This window comes from Pieris napi, chromosome 8, assembly GCF_905475465.1.
Source record: "Pieris napi chromosome 8, ilPieNapi1.2, whole genome shotgun sequence".
Lineage (NCBI taxonomy): Eukaryota > Metazoa > Arthropoda > Insecta > Lepidoptera > Pieridae > Pieris > Pieris napi.
In genome coordinates, this window is record NC_062241.1 from 12,180,481 (window position 1) to 12,201,444 (window position 20,964).

A 20,964-nucleotide genomic window follows, 5' to 3' on the forward strand; every position below is an offset into this window, starting at 1 on the left:
GCTTTTTAATCCCCAAACAGACTAAGGTACAATGAATTTGTTATGAGATTTCTTAAAAACCCAAGGCAAAAAACAAAATTTCGTCAATTTTATGTACATACATAATTGTTTGCCTTTAAGCGATATAGGTTTCAGTAAATTCTACCAATCATACATACATTACATATATGATGCGAGTTATCTCAACTCCGTCTGATGTGAAAATTATGAGTCAATTTAAAGGATGGTTAATTCTAAAGCTCGTGATTGCATATGTTCATGGCAAAGTTATTTTTATATTTTTTTATTTAGAAAGATTTACAGCTTATAACTTACTAAATATAAAGTTCTTTTTACGCCATTAAACAAATCTTTACATATAATTAAATGGATTCCTAACAATGTAATCACACAAACACCCCTTACTTAGTAACTCAGGAAAGTCAGCTTTACGTGTAACTAAATTCATTAAAGGTCTGTTTCACAATGTATGGATAAAGTACCAAATAGCTATGCAACACATAAATTATATTATGGAAGATAAATTGTGCTTTTTGACACTTCATCGGACTCAACTTATGATGGACTTTATTATGTGACGAATACCGCTATCTGACAGTCGTGAACAATAGTGTTTATCCTACCAATAAGTAATAAATAGCTAATTTGGAACTTATGTAGAACTTAGCCGTACATTGTGAAACAGACCCTAAATATATAACATCAGCCCTGCGATTCTGTAACTCACTTCACGAACTCACACAGCAGTTTTCGCATCGGCGGTCGCTCTCAAATCAGTCGTGAAGCAGTCATTTTATGATTTGGCATTCTGATAAACAATAAACTACAAGCTCCCACCTTTTCAGAATGCCAAATCATAAAATGACTGCTTCACGACTGATTTGAGAGAGACCGCCGATGCGAAAACCGCTGTGTGAGTTCGTGAAGTGAGTTACAGAATCGCAGGGCTGCTATCTCACGCCTAACGGAGTGATGAAGAATGTGGATTATCTTGTTAAGTAGTCAGGTAAGAAGGTTTGCTTTATACTGGAGATGTCTGATAAACTTCTTTTTGTATGAAATCTATACAATGCTATCAATATTCCTTATGGTAACGCATACAGCGTGAGCAAATGTGTAATAGACATAGAATTGTGTTGGGTAGAAGCCCTATTCGGGAGTTACAGGATATATGTATCGCTATTTTTTTCTACTAATACTAAAATCTCCATACTACTCGCTATATTCCATAATTCATAAATTTTGAACACAAAAAACACCAAATCTTGCCTTCCATCGGCGATTCGTCTTTTGGTGTACATTATCCCCCCTCGTGTTGGAAATTACCGAAGTATAGGCTTCGGTTCGTCAAAAGTATGTAATGCGTGTGTGCTGTGGCTGTAATTGGCCCTGGCAGGCATTATGCTGAAGAGCAGAATGTTCCACAGCGCTGGTCATTCTGCCAGAGACCACATCAGCTAGTTTGGGCCTCAGTCGCAAAAGAAAAAGAATGTATTAATACTTAGTAGAAAATAATAATATTAGTCAAAGTTAGCAGAGTAAGTAATGAAGTCTTGTGTAATGTGGTGAGAATCAGATAAGGTCGTAAGTGTGAATTTATAAAATGGAACGCCACCATATTTTTTATCAGGAATAGGTACAAAACACAGCGCATGTACACAAAACACGGCAACGAGTATATTAAATGTTTATACACGTAAATTTATATAAACAAATATGAAGAAATAATTTATAACGCAAACAATATTTCGTGCAAGAGATTTTCTTCTAGAGTTTTCTCAAGATAACAATTACTGAGGTCATATTATATACGAAAGAGGTTACGACGTATTTTTACTTTAACCTTCTTAAACTATAAATATTATTCTTATTCTAATCGCTTAACCAATAAAGTAATTTGGTACACAAACTACAAAAATGATTAAGCCGCAATTCGGAATCCGTACAAAAATAATTGGTTAACCCGATAAACTTTTGATTGCTAGAAACGACGACTGCTTATTGGATTCTATAAAACACTAGCTGCCCCCGCGAACTTCGTTTCTCCTTGATGCCTAGCCTACCTTGTTAGTACATACCAACATGTAAAAGTATGCCATTCTACCCCAGATATTGTTCGGTTTTCCGGAATTAAAACTTTTTAGGTTTTTCTGTGAATTTTTCTCTATATAAACCTCAGAGTTCAAGTCATAAGAATTTAATTAACAAATAAATAAAATAGGGGTTGATCGTAGAGAGGTGAAAAGCAAGAGTTGTATGTATTTTTGTATGCTGTACCATAAAAAATAAAATCAAAAAAAGTAGGGGTGGACCACCCTTACATTTAGGGATTTGAAAGATATACAGAAGCCGATTCTCATAGTTACTGAATATGCATAAAGAATTTCATAAGAATGGGTCGAGCTGTTTCGGAGGAGTATGGGAACGAACATTGTGACACGAGAATTTTATATATTAAATTATTTTCAGTAAAACTAAAGTTTAGTTACAATGCATTTCGCTAATAGAAATTTATTTATTTAAGATTTCGCATAAACAAATTATAAATTATTCTCAAATTTTATCGGAACAAAACATTATTTTAATTAAAATCACACAGATATATTGATAAGACGTGACAGGTATTAAATAATTGCTTAGTAAATTATAATTTTATTACCAAACCCGTTTTGTCACATCTTTTGTTTATTATCATTACTTTACTCTGGCATTACACAATTATTGTACTCTGTGGAAGATCGTACAGAAGCCATGAATCAATCAACAATTTAGCAATCACAAAGAAACGCAGCTCTTAAAATGTCACATCATATTACTTGAGGATTTTATTTAGAAATTCCATTTGCATTCGTCTTGTTTATCGTGTTACAAAGAGATTCTTGAATTCCAATTCTTATTACCATTAAGGACAATACAATCACAATTTTATATTAATACTAACAATCCCCCCGGATCTGCTTTACGTGGTAGAAATGTCTTTTTTTTAAATGCGTATTTGGAAAATACCTAGTTTAGAATGTATTATTGTCTCATCCCAACCACCTGTTTTAATCCTGCGAATCTTAGATGACCACTACTGATGACGCAAGAAGAAAAGAGGGGTATCAACCATTCTGATTAGTTAAGTAGCAATGTAAACCCGCTTCTGAGAATTCTTCTCTGAGAGTGAAAACTTCTAAGAGCATCACACAACATTTTTATATAAGGGTTATTTTCATAGGAGTGTTGGCCTAGTGGTTTCAGCGTGCGTGCTCTCATCTCTGGGGTCGTAAGTTCGATCCCCGGCTGCGCTTTCCACGTACCAATGGACTTTCTGTCTATGTGCGCATTTAATTCGCTCGAACGGTGAAGGAAAACATTGCTAGGAAACCGACTTGCCGTAGACCCAAGTCGAGTCTGTCGGGCACTGGAGGCTGGTCACCTACTTGCCTATTAGATTGAGAAATGATCATAAAACATACATAAATCTGAGGCCAAGACATAAAAAGGTTGTAGAGCCACTGGTATTTTTTTTATAGACGTGTTCAAAGCCGCGGGCAATAATGGGTATGCTTTGAAGATCGACAACCAAATCAAAAATGATTGTTATGTCTCGAGAAAGCTTTTAACTGCAATGCGACGACCGTATCGTATTGACGTAAGTGAATCTTAATTATAGACGTAAAAGTAATGTTTGTTAAGGAACCAAAGAGATATCCAAATATATTATTATTATAAATAGAAGTCGCTCTTTAAATAACATATGTTTATTATGGAATATAAGATACAGGTATCACTTATTCCACGTCATGGTCTAAGATCCCGCTATACAACGACCTTCACCGAGATGCTTATTTAATGAAACTTATTTTATATTTAATTTAATATGTCAATAAATATAATCCATATGGGTTGCCTAGCAAATTTCAGTCCAGAGTATTTTAATTAATGTTAAAAAAAAAATATTTTTTTAAACATTTCACCGGTATGATTATTAGATAAATTCTATACCAATCGAAAGTATGAAGCCCATAGAATATGCAAACGTTAGGTTGTTTTTAATCAATTAATTATTTATGTGTATATTTTTTATGTGACACTAAAGTATATATACATCTTTAGTATAAAAGAAGGTTATAGTGATACATATATAACAATACCCTGATTAAAAATATTGATTGAAAAAAGTTCAAAAAATTTACTACATGCATTTTTTTAAATATTTATTAAACTTACTCTGGACTGAAATTTGCTAGGCAACCCATATGGATTATATTTATTGACATATTAAATTAAATATAAAATAAGTTTCATTAAATAAGCATCTCGGTGAAGGTCGTTGTATAGCGGGATCTTATACTATCATTAAATTTTAATCTGTAGGCATTCCTACTCATCGGCAAAGAAGACAAAGGGTCGAGAGAAAAAGCCGGCGTAAAAAACTCTTGGTACTCTGTAAAAAAAGCAAATCATCAAACAACACTTATTTTAAAACAAATATCGCAAATTAGTTAGAAGCCTGTCTAGCACAAGTCCCAGGCCCTTTTATCAACTATATAATCGTCAACTTTATACTAAGCCTTTCTACACAGCTTTTCTTAAATACATTTCTTAAATTTGTTAAAAGGCAGACATAAAAGAGCCTCTGGGATTTTACTAAAGAATAGTATCCGTTTTCCCAAAAAAATATTAATAACTTTATTGTATAAATATGTATAAAGGCGGTAAACTCAAAAATCACCTTGACGGCTTCAGACATTTTATTTTGCGAACTAGCGAACTGTGTAATCGAGTCCCGGTACGACATCCATTTGTTTAAAAAAAGAGTATAGTCCTCCCTTAAAGGCCGGCAACGCACCCACTGATATGGGAGTGATGATCGCCCATTCAGGGCGCCCCGACGCACCCACTGATATGGGTGTGATGATCGCCCATTCAGGGCGCCCCGTAGGCTGGTTTGCCCCCCGTTCATAATCGTTCCGTGCATATTTAGTTATTTAAAGATATAATGTAAAACAATAAAAGTGTCAGAGCAATTAATCTTAATGTAAGTTTATAAATTATTTTTCTTATTACAGTTACAACTATTAACATATTTATAATAATAATAATAATTTATTGCATGAATATGGTACAAAAATGTGTAAGGTGGTACAATAGTAAGTTCGCATATTCTGCCACACACAATGGCGCGCAAATTTGTCTCTAAAGGAATTTTACTTTTAATTTCGCACTTGCCTCGTCATTAAAGTTGAATTACTGCAGTGTGAATGAGAAAATCTATAATAGCTAATATATTTTAATAAGCTAAATAATAATAACAAAGTGACTTTATTTCCATACTATTACAAATTAAATGTTAGTTTTATTATTATACACTTATGTAATAATAATAATTTAGCCTTTATATTCCGAAACTCTGTGATCTGTGATCTTTAATATTTTTTCACTTCAGTATACCTCGGAGTTCGGTGTGCCTCTTGGCAAAGGCCTTCTCTAACACTTTCCACTGTTTTCTATCTTTTGCGACTCTTCTCCAGTTGTAGCCCGCTGTTAATCATCAGGAGTTCATCCTCCCATCTTTTGCGTTGTCGGTCTCTTCTTCGTTTTCTGTCTCTAGGGTACCATTCCGTCAATATTTTGCTCCATTCTTCATGGGGGCTCCGTAGCATGACCCCTCCATCTCTATTTCATTTGGTCTATCTTAGTTAGGGTCTGTCACACCTGTTCTAGCTCTTTCTTGTTTCTTCTCTATTATAGGTACACTTACGTCCGCATTAGTTATTGTTATTTTAATTACTTCATGTTCTGCAGAATGAAACCCTTTTGGGTGATGGCCGCCTCCTGAACTTTCCATTTGGATCTATTCTTTGCTTCCTCCATCCATTTCCACCTAGAAACCCACGATGGTTTTTCCTTGAGTGATGGTTTTTCATTGAGGGATTGTGTATAGATAAAAGATGGATCTTTTATCTATACCAATTCATAAATTCTTCTTCCAATTGCGGTGTCTACTAATAACTAATAAACATAAACTCGGTAAAATGCATTTGTACAAACCCTGTATAACTTGGCATTAACATAATCTCTACTCGTGATACAATTGGGTGAGCAATACCCACTGAAACCATCTCTTTACAAGCCTGAACTAGACCCCTGAGACTGCACTTTCTACCCAGGAGTTAGCGGTGTAAACTCATTAAAATTAAAAGTCAAATTCATTTATTAACACGATGTACACTTATGAACGTCAATAAAGAAATACATATTAAATGCTAAATGCTACTAATTTAACATTTACTGCCAGATCTCAAATAAAGGGCGTAGAACGGACGAGAATAACTGGAAATAATCTCTCCGCCACTCTTTTTAATCGCCAAGTTTTATGTTTTAGAAAATGTTTTTAAGGAGCTGCAACAATTACACCATGTTCCACATGACACTCATACAGGCATGAGGCTCGCAAGAGCGTTGCCGGCCTTTAAGAAATTTGAATGTATGTATGTATGAATAAAAGGAGCTTCATGAGATCTTTCTTAGAAATAAATTTTATTGATTTCCTTCAGCTAAAGCGAAACGATGCTTCTATATATATTAACTTACACATAAAGTACATGACACAAGAAACATATACATAGAATTTACTAAGTGAATATGTGTAATCAGAGATTTGTTTCAGATGTGTTAAGGAGAATTCTTATATATAAACAAAATGGGCGACAAACACAATCACTTGTATTTTTTCTTTAAAAGCATGTAGATGAACAAACATTTCCTTCTAACTATTGTCACTGCTTCGGTGAATATTTATGGCAATTAAGAAATCTCTTTTACGCATATTGTTAAAAATATATCAAAGCTACGTAGACCCTCTACGACTTAGCGAATATTACGTCACATTATTTGTCAAGGATCCCGGAAAAAATTTGTTACGTCATTTCACGACACCCTATTGTGACGTAAACAATGACTATCATATGTGGTGGATGTAATTAATCCGTTACTGATAATTGCCTTTTGTTTAGACTTCGAGGCTATAATGTTATTTAAGTATATGTAATTTTTGAAGTTGTACTTCTTTTGGCGCGTTAGGGAAAAATTATGAGAGTAAATTTTTATGATGCGCATACCGTCACGAAAACCGACACCCTGAAGTTCTATATTATTCGCATAGACAAGGTTTTAAAATAAGGTCCATTTCTTTAATTATGTAGAAATATTTTTTTTGTGATAAACTTTATTTAACTAGATAATGCGTTATAATAAAACCTTTAATATACTAATAATACCTTTCTTCTATTGTTAGTGTCCATTTTTCTACTAACGTAGAATAAGGCGAAAGATAAAAAATGTAAAAAGATTTTTATCTTGTTACGCCAAAAAAGTATAACTTCTAACGCGTGTACATAAGTACAACACACATGTTTTAAAAATGTATATTATATTATCTTATTATACAAGTGGGCGTTTTTTAACTTTTTACCTCACACCAACACTATGTGGAAACAGCTACCCACAGACGTATTTCCGATACAATTCGACTTATGGTTCTTCAAGAACAAGCGTACCAATTCTCTCAAATGGCCGCAACGCACTCACGAGAACTCTGGCTGAACACACTCCAAAATTGAACGTTTATGGCAGTTTTTGCCGTGCACAATCACAATGTGCTACCTGTTAAAACAGCTGCTGATGGAAGTATTTCTGGACCATCAAGAGGAGAACGTGACTAAAAGGCCGGCAACGCACTCGTAGGCTCTGACAGAGTGAATGTCCATGGCGGCGGAATACTTAACATCAGATACTGTCTGCCATTTGACATAAAATATTTCTATTAATATATTATACAGTGTTAGGCTAATATGTATAAACCACAAAAAGCTCACCTTGTCTGAAGAAGAATATCTTAATATATATAAATTACGCGTCACGTTGCTTCTCCGCTATGGACTCCTAAACTACTTAACCGATTTCTATCAAATTTGCACACCGTGTAAACTGCACACTACATACTGATCTAACTTAAAAGATAACTTAAATCTCAATTTATACCTGCAATATTATTTTATTACAAATTATTTGTTTATATGATATATGTAACAACGTTTCACATAAGCTACAATTTAATGGCATTACAACCAAAAAAAGCATGGTAGTCCCCATGACGGGTGATGTCCTACCTTTTCCCTTGAATAGCTTACTACTATGTAATACATATAAACAAAAACCTTAGCCACAGCAACGCTTGGCCGAGTCTGCTAGTTATATAAAAAACAAATTATCAATGAAACGAAGAAAAATCTCTGCCCCATTGAGTTACATGACATATGCAAAAAAAATACTATGTAGTATGATTAAATTGAATTTAAACATGTAATTTTAACGCAGTATTGAATCTGGATTTGAATTGTGCAAAAAGAGAGCTTTGGCGACGGACTTGCATCGAACATCAGCTATTCTTATTCATATTGTACGAACAGTTATTGTATTATATCTAAAATGATCCTAAATCTATTTCCAATTCTTTGGAGCATACCATCTCGTTTTCGATATTTTTAGATTTGTTTTTATGTAATAGGAGGCAATCGGGCAGGAGGCTCATTTGATGTTAAGCGATACCGCCGCCCATGGACACTTGCATTGCCATAAGGCTCGCAAGTGCGTTGCCGGCCTTTGAAGAGTTGGTACGATCTTTTCTTGAAGGACCCTAAGTCGAATTGGTTTGGAAATACTTCAGTGGGCAGCTGGTTCCTCATAGCGGTGGTGCGCGGAAGATTTAATTAATTTTTTAAAAGAATTTTTATCTCCATGCTCAATTGTTACATTGCATTCATCTTTAATACTATTGCATATAAATCATAAAAGAAGCATAATTGGTTTTAAACAGGAAGAGAAATAATGGAATTTGCTATTAAAACGGCTATAATTCATTTATGGTTATAATGTTATTATTGGCTATAAATAACACTTTGTAGTAGATTTTTTGCAACTTCCCGTTTAAAAGATATTCCGTATAAACATCGTTGTACTCAGATTTAAGGAAGAAGAATCGAAATGGTTAATAATTTAATTATGAAAAAAGAAATTATGTTTAAATATATTAAAGTATTCAATTAGCATTTTTATGTTTCAGGAAATACATTTCTTGCTTGTTCTCATGGGCAGGTAAAACTTTGAAAACCCGTAGATCTGTCCATCAACCACTTAATACATTTTTCCAATTTAAATTTTATTAATAAATATGTAAACTTTTCAATAAATCGTACTATATTATAAAAATCAATGTTTTATGCGCATGTTTATATTTAAATATATTTACAATGGATTATCATTAATATTATACATAATCCGTCTTGACATTTAGCATGTGACTAAGCAAATAAGCATAGAAAATCAGCGTTTTTTTTCACACCAACGCACTAGGGCGGGCGGCTCTGCCCTAGCTAAAAGGCGGGAACGCGTATCTCGCACGGCATTGTACGAAAAAGTTCTGTTAAGATGACACCTTCCACCCTAACCACTCTGTTCGCGATCGTGCTTGCTGGTGAGTTTAAAACTTATTTTATTGTGATAAAACATTTGTATGCGGTGTTACGTGTCGTAGAATAGTGACGGATCTAAAAAATAGTAAACTTTACAGGGCAGCCGTTTCAAAATAAAATAATCATGTTAGTTTTTGTCATAACTATTTTAATTCATATTCTGTTATTATGAAAATTAAATTGAATTACAAGCAAACAGAAGGGTTTGTTTGGAAACAAATAAAAATAATAATATTAAATTACACAGTTTTCTAGAAAAATCACATGTTTCTATCAAATCCGTCACTTTACCGACTGATTAATTTGAAATTTAAAACACATGGAATTTATTTTTAATGTAGCCTGCAGTAATATTTAGTCAATGTAGTATCCAAATATGATAAAAAGTGGATTTTGTTTTTTTTGAAAATCCGACATTGTTCTTAATCATGACGAGATATTTGTTCAGTGACTGTGAATTAATTGTCAATATCTAACGCTAAATTGCCTCTATTTCATTAGTATTAAATTTAAAACTATTCGAGTCTAGTCTGTTAAGTGGAGATCGTAGTTAAAACAATAATAACTGGACCATGTTTTAAGTAAACCCCTCATGTTCATTAAAACCTTATAATATTCCAAAATATATGTAAAGTTATTTTGTAGTATCTAACATATTCGAAATATATTTTTTATTACATTTTTGCGGATTTAGTTATGTCAATTAAATTCTGATAAAGCCTTTTCGTAGTAATTCCTAATAGTTCAAATAATCAATATTATTTTTAACGGTTTTCATAAATACATAAAAAGTGTTATTATTAAAAGTTTATATTAATTCCTTTGATTATAAAACTATTTGGGGAATTTAATTAAATTGTATTACACGAACATTTTAGATAAAAGTTCACACAAATATAAAAAAAATACCTTTCATTACATTACCTATGTTTACAGAACTTAATGTCTTGACATTAAATTTTTACATAATTCGATCGCTTTACCCTTATTAAAAATATATAATAATTTAAAATTATCTTTATGTGTTGGAGACTATACAGAGAGATATTTATTTCAATGCCCTTATGTCATATGAAATAACAACTACTTGTGCAAATGGCAATGCATAGAAAGGTTAAAGTACTCTTTTACCAATAATTCGTTTATAATAATAATAATAATAGCCTTTATTCGTGTAAAACCCTTTTCCTATTAGTAATAACTAGTCGGCAAGCTGGTTAATTTTAACTTTACAGCTTGTCCTTGGACATAAGAGCTTCCACTCCTCTCGGTGTCTAGCTTTACTTAGCCACATAGGGCCATCTGCTCTACTATTATCATCTTCCCATCTTTTAATTTGTCTTCCTCGTTTACTTTTGTCATAGCGAGGAAACCTTTCCATCACTTTTTTCACTAAAAAAATCTTTAATAATAATACTTATTTAATAATTATTATATATAAATTCGTGACGTAAAATGGAAATCTTTCATTCCCTTTTAATAACAATCTCACATAAATATACCAATATTTCAACTGAAGATTTTTAATATTATAAAACGTAAATTTTAATGTTAATTAAATAAATATAGGTATTTAAAGTTATCGTTCGATAGCTATGAGGCCCGTTGCACTATTTAGTTTTTCATTATTTTCGTTTATTTGTCATGCTATAAAGTTTGAAAAAATTAATATTAGCGGCCTGTCCGGTCTTCGAACATCGGGACATTTGTTTCGTAAATAAATATATCTTATGTTACTCAGGATAAATGAAGCATTCAGTCCAGTACTTTTTGTGTTTATTCGTTACAAAGAAAAATACAAATCTTATTTATTTATTGAAGTTTACCATATTGCTATATTTGTAGTATATGTTACAACCTATCTTTTCTAAAATATATGTTATTTTTTGTATACATAAATGTTACACAGAAAAATACAAAATACAAAAAATACTAGTAATTTCTAACTTACTGTAAAGCAAAAAAAAATACCAGCAAAACAGCGTATTAGGTATCAGATCCTGATAAGTATAATCCGTTTATCGCGAAGAATCTGAATAACTAGCTTTTCTCTTATTTCGTAGCGACTGAACTGTTTGGCTTCTAGCTCGTTTAGTATCACTGTTACTCTTCTCTTTCTTCGTAAAATGTCAATTAGATGGTGAAATAGCATTCAATACGTCGTAAAAGAAAAAAAGTGCGCGCGTACAAAATACATTTTTAAGTCTTGATCATATTTATACAAATCTAAAACTTTAGATTTCCGAGACTTAGAGGGAGGGAAAAAGAAAGAGATCTTAGGAATTTAATGAAATTAAGTGTCATAAAATATTAAAAGTGTCGAAACTTAATACAAGTTATAAATTTAATTCTTCCATATTAAAAACACGTGGCATTTTAATTTACAATTCATCATTTGAGATTTCAATAAATTATTTTGCATAGAATATAAAATACTAATATTTCATAAATTCTCTTTAGAAAATTTTAATTTTAAAAATAGAATTTCTATAAGGTAAGGCGCCCTTCTCACTCTCCCTAAAGAGAAGGCGAATTAGGGCGAAAGATTATACCGATATTAAACCGACAAATCAGTCTCAATCTCTTCGACAAAAACGCTGCACATCTTCGTGACGTTTCCGTAAAAATTTATCCTCATGCGCCTAAAGAAGTTTCACTTCAAAAACCCTAAAATGTACAATGCTCTTACACGGAATCTTTTTATCGTCAACTAAATTAATAAAGGAAAAAATTCAAAGGATGCATTCCAATCTCGACATTACATTTTTTGTCATTAAGCCAAATATTTTTCGAGATCCCTTTGTAAGGATAAACAAAAAAGGGTCGAAACGATAAACCCTAAACATACATTAAATATAAACAAGCATTTTAATTTTAGATATTCAAATTTAAAGGAGATGATAAGAAATTAGATTTAAGAATGCAGAATCTTCCTGTTTCCTGCCGAAAACAGATACCTAAAGTAATGGCTGAAAGTACACAATCCAATTCCACAGTCATTTCATTAGGCATTTTCTTTCTGAACTAGCAAACTGGTAGCAATGAATCGGCTTTCCTAGGAAGTACGACGTTATTTATAGGCCGGCAACGCACCCACTAATGTCCATGGGCAACGAGCCGTTTATGCCCCGTTACTTGCAACTGAGGTCGTGTGTTTCACTTGCATAGATGCCATGTGTGCAATTAGTACTTGATATTATGAAACAATCTTATGAAAGAAAACATCGAGAGGAATCCCACATGACTTAGACCCAAAAACGGTGACGTGTTTCAGTAGCAGAAGGTGGCTCTACTGTCTATGAAAAAAAACTGTTTAAACCAACTGATTCTGTCAGAGGCGAAGAACCCTATAGAGTCTTAGTGCCACTGGATTATTTTTTCATTAGTTTTTACTTAATTCGTTAATTTTAGTTTTCTAAATCAATTTGTTTTTATGAAAGAGGTCACTTTAGTTTTGTTTTCATCGTCCTTGTGAAATAGCAGTTAAATACGAGATGACTGAAATATTTATTCAATTTAAATAATTTAAAGCTTAATATTAGTCAAAATAATTCCCACAAAGCATCAACGTACCACATAATATGTTCGTAAGGCTTCGAATAGAAATTTCTTCGTTTAAGCCGATTTAAGTTTTTCAAAGGACATTCGTCAAAAGCTTGTTTTAATTAGGTTAAAAAGGTAAATTTGAATGAAAAAGTATTTTAAAACCCAATACTCGCTTATAATTCATCAAAAAAGAATTTTGAGATATTATAGAATTATTAGCTAAAGTTAATTATATATTAGTTATAAGTCAGAAATATTTGACACGAGCGTAGAGTTTCCTAAATCAAGGTGGTGGTACAAAAAAACAAAATCCCAATGTTCATGTTGGCGATCCGGAATGATATCATGATAATATCCTGCAGCCGATTGCAGTCTAGCCATTCGGTTTAGTGGAGATAAAACTGCATTTGCTTTCTTGCAACCTTAACCTAGAATAGCCTCGGTTCCTCAATTTAAACAAGATAAGAACATAAAGATATAAATTTAAAGATTTAAACATAAAGAAACAGCAAATTCAGATTCAAAATCGAAATCATTTATTCATTTAAGTAACACAATGTACATTTATGAACGTCAATAAAGAAATAGATACTAATTGCTTCTAATTTTACATTTACTGCCAGTTCCGGGCGTAGAACGGACGACATGAACTGGCAAAAAACTCTCCGCCACTCTTTTTAATCGTCAAGTTTCTTGTATTACAAAAGGTTTGTAAGGAGCTGCAACCATTACACCATGTTCCACAATAAATGACATCTTTAAGTAATTAATATTTAATAAATAATAAAAAAAGATTTGTCCTCTATCAGCCATGGTGAAATAAGAGCACGCACTTACATTCTCGTGGAAACAACACGCAAATACATAGTCGAAATAACTAACATCACCACTGCATACACGAATTCAAATCCGACCAGTCACCACAAGTAAAGGCCGATTTACATTATCTTAGTGTTTAGGAGAGTGCTTTAGGATAGTACTTTAGTTGAAACATGTAAACGCTACTTGCTTTAGTACGGTTCTACTTGACTTTCAAGTTGAAACAAAATAGAATCGCTTTTTATTTTTGTTTCAAGTGATACCCCTCCCTCGCCCGCGCAACCCCCGAGATCTTTCCTCGTTGTGTGTAAACACGTAATTTAGTAAAATCTTTAGGAGAGTGCACAAGTGCCGTGAAATGCTTGCGTGTTTTTTGATTTTTAAAGATGGCTAAATGGTCGGAAGATACAACTATCAAATTTGTGTCTGAATATATAATACAAAAACAAACCGGCTAGACATTCGGCATACACTGCCTTAAAAGAAGCTATTTTGTTTATTATTTATATTTAGTTTATTTATATCGAATAAAATCTCGTCTTCTATTTGTTCCATAACTACAGTTAGTATTTTGCGTAGAATAGAGCGTATTTGCCGACGTCGTTGCGCGTTCATTGTGGCGCTGTAATGATACTCTACTGGAAGAAATGTAAACGTTCACTCGCAACGCACTAAAGCACTAAAGAACTTGCCTTTCAAGTTGTACTAAAGCACTCTCCTAAACACAAAGATAATGTAAATCGGCCCTAAGAGATACCTATGAAGCTGATAAAGCTTTTTTAGATATTTAATTTACGTTTCGTTTAATTATGGAAACCAGTGTATAATATCTACAGTAAAATCGAAGATCTGTGACAATATTGTTATACCTACGTATCACGTACCGTCTTGTCACCTTACGGTCTAGAAATTCTTTATTTCGAGTGGTCTGGTTAATGTTACATTAGCAAAGTCATTAGCTCGCCCACTTTTATCTTAAAGATAGACAAAACAATATATCTATCAAGCTATTATATACCTATACTTAACTTTTCTGACATGGAAGGCTGATCACCTACTTGCCCTAAAGAACTATGACAAAGAAATGAAAGATTTAGGAATAATATGTTGTAACATTGAATAATAAGTTGTTTAAATTTTAGATATATAAGAAGGGTTTAGGACTTTATTCTCTTAAATACATATACACTATGTCACATGTAAGAGCACGTAACTTCAAAATTATATGCTGTCGTGTATCGATTATTTAATTTATTGAAGATCTATTAAGATAATAAGGATTTTTAAGTTTTTTACAGGAATATCGTACATTAGTTAATATATAATATGTAGTTTTGCACTTCTTGCGCTCACCTTATCTATTTTTTTCCTTTTGGTTGCCTGGAAGCGATTAGGACGCCAGTTGCCCTTTATTTTCTTAAAAAAATTACCTATTTTTAGGGAAAGCTTGGTGCTCACTCTTGGAAATAAATATAATATACCTAAATTAAAATAATAAATACGTTTTTTTTTATAATTTAAACAAAACATTCTAAATCATAGTCTACAGATTTTTGTTAATATTATAAAAATGATAAAACTTTTTACCCATCATTTTAAATTAGAGCCCAAAACCTAATCCCTCATCATCATCAGCCTCTTTATTCGGTCCATTTCTGGATGTAGGCCTCTTCCATTTTCCTCCACTACCCTGTACGGGCGTCTCTGTATCCACTAAGAGCCAACCTCCTTGGTGATGTCGTTAGTCCTCTTAGTCCTTGGGCGACCGCGCAGTTATTTCTGCCGATGTGTCCATTCAAGCAGTCTGTGAGTCCAAAACCTTATTAATAATTATACGCGATATAATATCATAGATAATAAAATTACGCGCTTATGCATAAGTGTAAAGGTGATATCAGACGGTTCACTCGAATGATTGTTCACTCGAGTGAATGCTCTATTTTTTTTCATTCTATGTTCACACGGCTTAGACGAAATGATACAGAAATGAACATTCATTGTTCTTTCTTTTAAATATGTCATCGAATGAAGTCGTACGTCTTGGAATTAGTTTAATTTGTGATCATTTAATCAAAGAGTTGACAAAAAAGAAGCAAAGAAAACGTCCACGTTGTTTGTTGCGACCATGGATTAAAAGAAGAAATTTATTAGGAGCTTTCAATACATTGTTGAGAGAACTAGCCGTTGAAGATCCTGAATCATATTGTAATCATCTTCGAATGGATGAAAGTAAAAAAAAAAGTTATAACTTCGTCGACAACGTGATGTCCGTCGGCTACAGGACTCGAAACAAAATGGCCGAATCCGAATGAACGTTCTCTCAGAGTTCAGACCGTTCATTTCTCGTTCATTCGGAGTGGGAATGAAAGATACCGGATGCCAATATCCAACACTGTTGGATCGGTTCACTAATGATTTCATTCGGCACTCGTGTTTCATTTTTTGTTCAGACATTTCATTTCGAGTGAAATGTACCGAATGAAAGGTGAAAATGAACAAAAAATGAACCGTCTGATATCACCTTAACAAACAAGCTCACTGTCGGATTATTTTTAACTCTAACTTAGTATTACTGCAAATTTTGGGTTTTTCACTTAACGTATGCAAAGTAGGACGCGCATTCAAAATTCTGTTAATTTATAAGCGCTTAAGATTGGGATCATTTTAAAATCGTATAAGGCGGGATAGCTTTTTAGTTCATAGTTTTTTTTAATTGTGTCTTAATAAAAAATAAAATATAAACTCGAAATAGCAATAATGCCACATTGTATTTAGTTATGATTGGTTGGACAACATCTCTTATTTTCAAAACTCAAAGTTCAACTCCAGAGGTTATGTCTGGACACCGACAGCTGCTCTATAATCGCAGTTCTTTTATTTTCTTTTTTCATGAACTATTTTTTGTGTGATAGATAACCAATGTATAAATGTAGCCAAGCGTAGGCAGTTAATAAATAAATAGTCAAATCAAAAACACATGATCTGTACCCCATGATTGTTCATAGTGTTACTCGTCCGTAGAGACAGTCTTCACCATAAACATGGGGGGCGGAAGCATCCCAGTACCAGCTCCTTCCGCATGACCGTATTCAACGAAGAGCGCTTCGAATCGTCAACGACCAGGCACTTTCCGTACCCCTTGATCCCTTGGCGTTGCGTAGAGATGTGGGGTGTCTCTGCATCTTCTACCGCACTTACCATAGAGAGTGTTCAGGGGAGTTTTTCGGACTAATACTGTGCAGCTCAGTCAGCTATCGGATGTCAAGGCAGAATACAAAATAGCATCCATATTACCTCAATGTCCGTCGTTCGACAATTAAACGTTTCTTAAGACAGTTTTGGCCGCGCACTACCTCTATGTGGAACCAGCTGCCCACTGAAGTATTTCTGAACCAACTCGACTCCTTCAAGAAAAGAGCGTACCAGTTCTTAAAAGGCCGTCAGTGCACTTGCGAGGCTTCTGGCAATGTGAGTGTCCATGGGCGCCTATCACTTAACATCAGATGAGCCACTTGCCCGTTTATTTTTTATGTAATTGGAGGCTATTACATAAATAAGCAACCTTTGACAGTTGACTTATTGCAAAAAATATACTTAACATCCTCAAGCGCTGTACAGTCTTTTATTGCTACTAACCGTGTATTAGTCGAGTCATAAAATATCTTTATGATCTAAATAGGACATATGGTACATGTCTAAAATAATAAAACTAGCGTATAAGGGCGGCCACACGTTTTAATATTTATAACCTCCTCACGACATCATATTTATCTCAATTCTTCTACATAAAACTTTCCCTAGGTACAAACATCCACTTATAATTAAATTTTGTCTCTGGTATAGCATATTACGGTAAAGGATAACATCGTGAGGATACCGGCTTGCTATAGACCCAAAAAGATGGCGCGTGTCAGGCACAGAAGGTTGATCACCTTGTCTATTAGATTGACAAAACGGTCATGAAACTGATACATAAATCTGTGACCTAAAAAGATGGTAGCGCCACTAATGAATTTTTTATAGCATAATGCATTAGATTTGGTTTTCATCAACACTAGGAATTATTTTAATAAACCCTTCAACTGATATTAACAAGATTTATTTACACGATTTCTCTCGAGTAAGGTACAGTAAGGACCTTCGTTGGAGTTTCGTCCGCCATTCGGTGCACATGACCCAACCACTTGAGTTTGTTGCATTTTATGAATTGGACGATGTTGGCGTCATCAAGGATGTTATAAAGTTTTTCATTGTAGCGATTATGCCAAACACCGTCGTTGCAAATGGGAGCTTCGAAGAATATTCAGCTCAGAAATAAAGAGAAAATCCTTCTTGCTAAAGGCCCAGGTTACAGAACCATTTTTAAATACTGGTCGCAGCAGAGTTTTTTTACAAAACAATCTTGGTATTGCTTCTGAGAAGTTACGATCGGAAGCCTAAGGCCAACGTTGCAGCGAATTAAAAAAAAACTTTATATTTATACTTTTTGTTTTTTTATTTTTTTTAAGAATTTTCGCCTTTACATAATAATTTATTTAAGGGGGTCGGTACAATCTTGGGGCTGTTATGAAAAGGTTGCTTATATTATGTTGTATTAATAAACCTATGCACGAGTGAAAAAAGTTTAGAGTGTAAAAACGGATACAAAAGTAACGGAATACCATCAAAATGCGTTGATAGACACGAACAGTGATTGATCGTCGTAAGTGCGCCTTTATATCTATCCATCGTGATATAGGAAAATATCAAAGTTTTCTAAAATTTAAAAAAAAATAATTTAACTAAATGGCTACAGCAAACATGGTCATGCGTTTAGGGACATTTTAAATGTCACTGCTGATCACAGTTAAAGCATCACACCTTTTTAACGATGTGCCTTATTTTATAAGATAGGCAAACGTGCTTAGGACGGTATAAGGCATCTACCTGAACTCCTGTACACCCATACATTTTATAAGTGGGTTGTGGGTCTTTGATTGGCGACTTGCTTGGCGATTAAAAAGAGTGGCGGAGAGTTTATTGCCAGTTCTTCTCTTCCGTTCTACGCCCTTGATTTGAGAACTGGCACTAAATGTAGAATTAGAAGCATTAATATGTATCTCTTTACTGACAAGTCATAAGTGTACAATGTGTTACCCATATGATTAAATGATTTTTGAATTTTGAGAGGAAAAAAAATAAAATACTGCATGTGGTATCTCCTTGAGAAGACCTCTACTTTGATAAATATATAAAGCAACAGCTGCTAAAAGGAAATACCAATTTAAGGGGATAAATAAATATATAAATATCAAAAATTCAGTGCGTAAAAAGTTTGTGTCATTGTTTAACATCGGAAGGCTTAGATCCAACTACTAATTAACGTAACAGCCTGAAGTTAACCTACTTGCTTATAAAATCAATGTTAGAACCACAGAAATAAGCGTGTCCCATTCCCGATATTTCACACATTATTTCAATATCGAAATTAAACTACAATTGTACATGAATATTCAAAGGTGAGCTATTATTTACCTTATATAATCTATTTCATCCCCTAAGGAATAGACAATCCCTTAATAAATATGTAATGTTGAAGCTTTGGATTAAGGCTTTCAAGGTGTTTAAACTTAAGACTTAGTAATGAATAATTCAAATATTGTTAACGTATATTACCTAGTTATTCTAAATGGATTATCCACGTGTTTGTTCTTCGGAGAATTTAATAATTATTGTTAGTTGTCTGTTGACACCTTTCGAAAGGAATATAGGACAGACAAACATCTACATCACCTCTGTCCCTAAGTTTCTGGTTGTCCTTCATTGTACGATCAAGTGGATCAAGAATCTAATGGCTTTTGAACGCACAACTTCAGTATTGAGAATCGTACAAAGGACATAGCTAGCACTGCTAACCCAACCTAAACATTCCGTCCGAAATCCAATTGAAATATTTGGCAGGTCTATGGAGTTTCTTTCTATATGTAGAAATTTAACATTCGAACGGTGAATGAAATCATCGTGAGGACAATGAAATCATTGCTAAGACACAAAAAGTCGACGGCGTGTGTCAGGCACTGGTGGCTCACCTAGTTGCCTATTATTTGACATATTGACAAATGACCATGAAACAGATTCAGAAATCTGAGGCCCAGATCTAAAAAAGGTTGTACCGCCACTAAATATTTATTTTATTTTTTTTCCTAAGTTCATCCAGATCCATGAATCTCCTCAGCGAAGTATACGTAACTTACGAAGTAGAAAAGTATCGATAAAACATGGCAAATGTAGAACGGAGCAAAACACAAGTTAAATTTCGTAATTTTTTACGATTTCTTTGCAATTTTGTTTTGATTTGCAAAAGCTTGAGGCTGTTGCAAATATTTTCTGAAACTTAAAAAGCTATTTTCATTCCGACAGTTAAGTTTTGCATAATCTTGATAGGTTAAATACTTAGAGCTTAAAGAATCTTTCTTTTGATGACAACGTAAGTTAGCTTTCAGAACAGATCAAGTTTTAGGTTTCATTTTAAATTATCATGATAAACAAAAAAAAAGATTGATTTTAAATGATTTTTAAAAAAGTTCGGAAATACTTGAGTGGGCAGCTGGTTCCACATCGTGGTGGTGCACGCCAAAAACTGTCTTAAGAAACGCTCAGTTCTGGCACGACGGACGTCGAGGTGATACGGATGGTATTTTGTATTCTGCCTCCGATAATGAAACTCAGCTGCAGGTATATGAGCTGGCTTTATATGGCTTCTTATATAAAATATTAGTATCTGAAAATTTTATTTTTACTAATAATGCCTTTTAATTAATGGCTACGCGAACAAAATTTCATTACAAATTTCATAGGTAAACTTAGAAAAAAAAATTTCACTCTCAACTCAGACTTAATTAATTTGTGTTTAAAGGCGTTATTTTTAATAAATTTTGAAATAGCAATTGACCCCAACCACTTTATACCCCGGAAACAAATTATTAAATGAATAATAGAATACTTTCCTCAAAGTTGGGGCTTTTTACAAGAAAATTTAATAATATAGAAAATTCTATTGTTATGTATGCAATAGTTAAATCTGCTCCTAAAATTGAAA

General features: G+C 33.3%; 1 protein-coding gene across 1 annotated transcript in view; it reads left to right on the plus strand.

Annotated features, from left to right (window-relative positions):
* Nucleotides 1–9,448: 9,448 nt before the first annotated feature.
* The window catches only part of LOC125051873, a 32,542-nt gene continuing 21,026 nt past the window's right edge, over nucleotides 9,449–20,964 (plus strand). The window contains exon 1 of the mRNA XM_047652479.1: nucleotides 9,449–9,523. Coding sequence (XP_047508435.1) covers nucleotides 9,478–9,523 — 46 coding nt within the window. The 5' untranslated portion in view covers nucleotides 9,449–9,477. The remainder of the gene's footprint in view (nucleotides 9,524–20,964) is intronic.